This window comes from Lactuca sativa, chromosome 9, assembly GCF_002870075.4.
Source record: "Lactuca sativa cultivar Salinas chromosome 9, Lsat_Salinas_v11, whole genome shotgun sequence".
Taxonomy (NCBI): Eukaryota; Viridiplantae; Streptophyta; class Magnoliopsida; order Asterales; family Asteraceae; genus Lactuca; species Lactuca sativa.
Genome location: NC_056631.2, coordinates 102,890,512 through 102,897,673, shown reverse-complemented (window position 1 = coordinate 102,897,673; position 7,162 = coordinate 102,890,512). Strand labels below are relative to the sequence as shown.

General features: G+C 38.6%; 1 protein-coding gene across 1 annotated transcript; it reads right to left on the bottom strand.

Annotated features, from left to right (window-relative positions):
* Window positions 1-2,086: 2,086 nt before the first annotated feature.
* LOC111920685 (uncharacterized) lies at window positions 2,087-5,446 on the bottom strand. The gene is made up of 4 exons (XM_023916254.1): window positions 5,072-5,446; window positions 4,205-4,508; window positions 2,726-2,841; window positions 2,087-2,620 (listed from the first exon to the last, which is right to left on the bottom strand). Exons 1-4 carry the CDS (start codon window positions 5,444-5,446, stop codon window positions 2,087-2,089), a joined length of 1,329 nt encoding a protein of 442 aa, XP_023772022.1.
* Window positions 5,447-7,162: the final 1,716 nt, after the last annotated feature.

Genomic DNA, 7,162 nt, shown 5'->3' with positions numbered 1-7,162 from the left:
ATATCACTTCCTAGCACATCACTTACAACCAAAAACTATTAACAACATATTTTTTTAACTTTCTGATTTTCTAATGTTTTTGGGTTTTTGGAGTATTTTCTGAAAAAATAAAACAGAAATAACACAATTTTTGGATTTTTGATTTTCTAATTTTTGTTTATTCCCCCTAAATTTGTGCATGGGTGAGAATGAAATTAAAATGCGTAAATTTAAACTAACCTAAAGAAAAAATTAGTCCTCAAAACGTAGCATTTTCAAAAAGCTCACAAGCACATCGAATCGAGCTTTGTTAAACGGCTTTGTGAATAGATCCGCCATATTATTAGCAGTGGGAACTTGTTCCAGCCGAATGAGCGAACGCTCATAACAATCTCTGATGAAATGAATTTTGATGTCAATGTGCTTTGTTTTTGAGTGTTGGACTGGGTTTTTAGCAATCTGAATTGCAGCCTAATTATCACAAAATATAGGAGTTTCTAAATAATTCAAACCGTAATCCAACAGCTGATGTTGGATCCATATAGCTTGAGAGCAACAAGCAGAGGCAGCAACATATTAGGCTTCTGCTATTGAGGTTGAGACGGTGTGTTGTTTCTTGCACTGCCAAGACACCAGCCGATCAGCAATGAATTGACACCCTCCTGATGTAGATTTCCTGTCAAGCTCAAAGCCTCCATAATTACTGTCAGCAAATACATATAAATAGAATTCATAATTTTTCGGATACCAAAGACCCAAATTTGGGCTGCCTTTGAGATACCGAAAGATTCTTTTGATAGCAATAAGATGTGAAAGTTTAGGATTAGCCTGATAGCGTGCACATTGACAAAGTGCAAACATTATGTATGGACGGCTTGCAGTTAGATACATCAACGAGCCGTTCATCGATCTGTAGTGAGTTTGATCTACGGATTCGCTGTCGGTATCTAGAGTCAGCAGGGGTCTCTCAGCCATTGGCGTCAAGGCAGGTTTTGCGTCTTGAAACCCGAACTTCTCAAGTATATCGACCACATACTTTGCTTGATGGATCAGGATTCCAGTTGATCTTTGTTGGACCTGAAGCCCCAAAAACATGGTCATTTCGCCTAACGAGCTCATCTAGAACCTCTTTTTCATCACTCCTTCGAACTCAGTGTAAAGATGTTGACTGGTAGACTCGAACATAATGTCGTCAACATAGATTTTGACAAGAATCTGATCATTACCCACATGCTTGATGAACAAAGTTTGATCGATATTGTCGCGAGAATATCCATGTTCGAGTAAGTGCTTTGTGAGAGTTACATACCACACTCCAGGAGCTTGATGTAACCCATACAACGCCTTGTCCAACTTGTAGACATGATTTGGAAACTTCGAGTTAACAAATCCACGGGGTTGATTAACGTAGATTTCTTCCTTCAACTTGCCATACAAGAAGGCTGTCTTGACATCCATATGATAAACAGTGAAGTTCGTATAGGAAGCATATAAGCGAGCCACCGGAGCATAAACCTCAATGTAGTCAAGACCCTCGATCTGTCTAAACCGACGAACCACCAATCTTGCCTTGTTGCACACTATGAATCCTGAATCATCTTGCTTATTGTGGTATACCCAGCGTGTGTCAAGAGACTTTTTGCCCTTAGGAAGTTCAACCAGTGTCCAAACCCTGAGTTTTTTAAATTGATTTAACTCTTCGTGCATAACATCTACCCAGCTGGGCTCATTCAAAGCCATTTCAATGTTCTTTGGCTCTATTTGAGAGATAAAGCAAGAATAGAGACATTGATTAACATCTCCACTATGGCTTCTTGCTCTAACACCATTGCCCAACCGACCAATGACATTATCAATCAGATGATCGCGTTGAATGCGAGAAGGTGTCTCCTGGCTGATGTCATTGAGTGAAATAGGAAGATTGTGAATGTTAATAACTCCATCATTTACTGAATGATCCACTTCGGATGAAATGATCTCATTACTAGGATCTGCCACAAACTCATTTGCAATTTGCTTAGGAAAGAGAAGTTCCATAAAATTTTGAGTAACAGCGGAAGCATCTTTGGACATGAACTCTCTTTCATCAGGAGTTAGAGGTGTAGCATCAGCATCTGGAGCATGCATTTTGTTGACTCGGAGATTCTGGACAAGTAATTGGAACAGATGACTCCACCGCAGGAATTGTAGAAGACACTATCGATGGTCTGTAAACAACTTCTTCATCTTCATCTTCAAGTATAGTCTTCGATCCAGAAGTAGAACTAGATAAACCATCTGAACACACATTGAATGATTTGCACAATGATGTGTAGTCAAACAGCCAATCAAGACCCACTCTAGCATCCGTTTCATTCTCCTCCAGCCAGCGCACATCGAATGATTCTAAAATTTGCTTTGTTCTTTTGTTGCAGACCCTGTATGCAATGCGAGCAACATACCCCACAAAATAACAGTCATCAGCTTTGGCATTAAACTTCAGTTTGGACTCCAGGTGAAAAAGGGTACAAGGGCATCCAAATATGCGGAAATGACTGATAGATGGCTTGTGACCATATAGAATTTTGTATGGAGTCTTCATTCGGGCTTTGTTGATCAAAACACAATTCTGAACATAACAGGCGGTGTTGATCGCCTCAGCCTAAAAGAAAACAGGTAATCTAGAGTCATACAGCATCGTCCTTGCAATGTCTTGTAGTGTTTGGCTCCTCCGTTCAGCAACACCGTTTTACTGAGGCGTGCGAACTGAACTGGATTGACGCATGATACCCTTTTCTACGCAAAAGTGATCAAGAACCGAATTCTTGAATTCTGTTCCATTATCAATTCGAAGTGCCTTCACCCGGTTATTTGTTTGGTTCTCTATTATTACGATGAATTTTTTGATAAGATCAGATACCCCAGCTTTGTTGGATAAGAAGAAAACCCATGTGAAATGCAAGAAGTCATCTATCACAACGAGATAGTATGAATTTTTGTTGATGCTTAGGACATTGACCAGACCAAATAAATCCATGTGCAACAATTGGAGGACCTGGTTGATTGAATTTATTTGTTTTGGCAGATGTGGTTTCCTATGATGCTTTCCTTGGGCACATGACACACACTTTTCAAATGTTATGAAGTCTCTGACAGGCAGGCCACGCATTACCGAGTCGTCGATGCCACAGCATAGCATTTTGTTCCAAGACTTTTGAAAAGTGGCAGGTGACTTGCTCAGGAATATTTCTATTCATGTCTATAATGTATGCATTTCCATCCCGCTTTGATTTAACAAGAATCCACTCATCCGGGATAACAATGCCTGGCTTTAAGATCATACACTTTTTATCAGTAAAATGTGTTGAATAACCCTTGTCGTAAATCTAAGAGACAATCAACAAGCTATGCTTTAACTCGGGAGCGTAGTTGACATTCTCGAAACTCAGCACTTCGTTTGTCACAGTTCCTATCTGAGTGATTTTTCCGCCTTCTCCACCAGCAAAGGAAACGAATCCCCCATTAAAAGTCTGAATGTCGGTTAATTGGGAGATGTCCCCTATCATATGCCGGGAGCAGCCGATGTCGACATACCAAGGTCTGACTATATTCCTCCGCAATTGTCCCTACAAGATGAGTGGAATTATTTAGATTTGGGGACCCAGGTCATTACTTTCCTGGGTGGACCCTTTACAATCAAAAATTTATCTTTTAAACCTTTTACTTTTGAATCACCATGTAAACCTTTTTCAGAGGATGACAATGATTAGTTAGGAGTTAATTTGGGCATCCACTGGTATTTAGGTTTCTTAACAATCACTGGTGGTTTTGAAAAAAAATTTCTTTTCAGTTTGCTTTGAGCATATGGATTTTCTACCAGAAGTACTGGTTGAAGATCCAGATCCGCTCTTTGATGAAACCGATCTCGGCTGAGCCTTGTTCGATTTTGGCAAGCTGTTTGTGACTTTGTTATTGAAAATTTGTTTGTTCTTTTGAAAAACTGCCATTTTCTTGTTTTGATTAGCCTTCCAATCATCATCTTGAGAACGAGCTCTTGAGGACTTTCTAGTTAATGACCTTCCACTAGACTCGTTCTCTCCGCTTGGTGACAAAAAATGCACAAAAGCCCGATTGAAACAATTCCCAGCGATGTGACCAGCAGTACCACAATTGAAGCAAATCTGGTTATTGTTATTGGAACTGGTACTGCCTTTTTCTTATTTATTTTCTTTAATGACACTCTTACTTTTTCTACAAGAACATGTGAAAGAATCAGATTGTTCGATAAGTGAGGGTGAATTAGGTTGTGTGATTTTTGAAGTGGGTGTACTTGTAATAGAAACATCAGGAGCATCAGGAACATCAGGATTATCAAACAAGTCATCAAATATATCAAAAAAATTCAACTCAACATGATCTGATGCAGGAGCATCACAAGATGTATCTTTGATTTTAACATCAGAAACAAAACAATTATCATTTGAAACAAAGACAGTAGGTTCAGACACATTTTTATTTGTAGAAACATATCCTGCAGCTTCTTGCTTTGACTGAATTAAGGATTGATCTGCATGGGAAGTAGAAACATTGGTATTTTCAACATTAATAGTGCCTCCTGAAACAAAACCAACTGGTTTGCCATAAACCATGAATGGTTCATTGGCAATCTCCTCTTTAGTCAAAGGGTGATACTGATATGTGTGATTGAAAGGAGGAGGTACTTTATCGTATCCTAAGCGCTTTTGCTGGTTATTCTTAAATTACAGACAATGATCTATCATGTTTGCAACTACTTCGTTTGACACATCAAATTTTCTAAAATCAAAATTTGTAGTTTCAAATTTGCCTTTTAATGTGTCAAGCTCAGCAGTTAGTTCAGCAAGTTGTCTTTTAACATAGTCATCATTTTCACATATATTACTATAATCTTACTGAAGCCTCCTAAAGTCTTTGATTTTTGCTTCTAATTCAGCCTTTACAAGTTTCTGTCCTTTCCTGAGTTGATAACCTTAATATCTCAGGTCCTCTTTCTCTCTCTACGTAATGATTATGTTTGCTCAAGAAGATTTTTAACATTATCAATGCATGTTTGAGAATAGGAAGATGAACTTACCTCTTTCTTTTCAGATTCTGAAGTAGAAGATACCATTAAGGCAACCTGCAACTCCATCATTTCTTCTTCAGGATCAACTTCAGCTTCTTTTGCAGGAGTATCATTGATTTGAGCCAAGTGAGCGTTTTCAGGTCCTAAAATATTTAGTGCCTGAATCTGGTCCTCCCAGTCAAAAGACTGAGCAAGCACTGCTAGATTAGCAGTCTCACTATTGACAGCAGCATTTCCGCGACCATTTCCCACTGGAACCACTATTTGATCACCACTTACTCTTCTGTCTGGTTTTAGACACTCACGAGCAAAATGACCTGGCTCGTGACAATTGTAGCAACACAACTTTCCCTTGTTAAACCCTACTTTCTTATCCGCATTCATTCCCTAGTTATTCTTTCTTGTCTTCTTAGCAAATTGCTTTGCCCTAAACACTACCATAGCTATCTACCAAGTAATATCCATTTCTTCCACATCCTCTGGATGAATTTGATCCAGCTACAAAAGCAATGTAGTAATTGACAAGTCTAGTAGCAAGAGCTAAGTTCTCATTAGTTTCTTTGGAATGAGGAGTTGGAGCCATAACTGGTGCATTAGAAGAGGAAGTAGCATGTGGAGCAACAAAAGAATGACTTTGTGGATGAGGCATAGATGATGAGGCGACAAAGGGTGCAACAGATGGAGTAATAAAGGTTTGATTCTGAGGTTATTGAACAGAAAAAGCTCGACTTGAAGAAGAAGTAAAGGAGGACAAGGCATCGTTCGAAGAAATCCCAAGATTTGCAGTCGAGTAGGAACTCACATGATTAATCTCTCGTTGCTAATCATCAAGATCACAAGCTTTGATGATTGCAATAGTTTCTTCAAGACTAAGACGATTGAGATCTTTTGTCTTCTTGATGACAGCCACGTTCATATCCCACAACTTCGGAAGTGAATTCAACAATTTTTTATTTATCTCAAATTTAGTCAAGAAGATCCCATCTATATTCATCTCAGTAGTAAGTGTAGTAAATCGCTGCAACTGAGCTTCCAGGGTTTCTCGTGGGATATAATGGAACATGTTGAACTTTTGTCTTAACATATCCTGACGACTCTCTTTCATGACTTCATTTCCCTCGTAGACCTCAATTAAAGCTTCCCATAGTGCTTTGGATGAAGTGTATTCTCTGAAACCTTGAGCTATATCAGGAGATAAAGCCATAGTCAAAGTAGCTAGAGCCCTTTCCTGTTCTTCAATCTTTTCAAAATCCTCATCAATGTAATGTTCAACTGCTTTGTCAATCTGTTGTCCACCCGCAATAGTGGTATTAATTCTGATTGGTCCTCTGAGAATGCTTCGCCAAACCTTGAAGTGTTTCATTTTGATGTATTTCTCGATTCGATATTTCCATTCTGGGAACCCTCCTACAGACAATAATCGTGGAATACGGGTGGTTGTTCCCATAATGGAATCTAGTTCATGATGAAGTGCTGGACTTTAAGAATCCATTTTTTTTATTTTTTATGTTTTAATTGAGAATAAAAGTAAAAAATAAACTGAAAGAAGTGTCAAACGGCAGTTGACGGCTGTAAACGGAGTTTACAGTCGAGTTTACAGTTAAGGAGTTTGCGGTTGAGGGGAGTTTACAGTAAAGGAAGACTACGATTATCTGTTTATGGTCCAAGAATATTGTCTATTTACGGTCAATGAAGATTGCATGTTTACGGTCAAAGAATATTTCATGTTTACGGTCGTGAATGGGAGTTTACAGCCGTAAACACTTGACCGTAAATGCCCAAAATTTGATGAAAACACGAAGTTATTTCAGATTTGATCCTCTTTTGCCATGAACACACCAAATCCAGTCTCGAACAATGATAAAAACTGAGCTTATTTGATCAAAAACGAGATTGAAATATGATTTGACACCGGACTTGCTCTGATACCAATTGTAAGATCCTAGAAACAGGATCTTAACCAGTGATCAAGCAATCTAACAATCAATTAAGATGAGAATTAAGTAGAAGAAGAATGAATCAAAGCTTGCACACATTGTTATTCAGAAAATGTCTGGTACAACTCTGATAATGACCGTAAACTCTATGGATCATCAACTA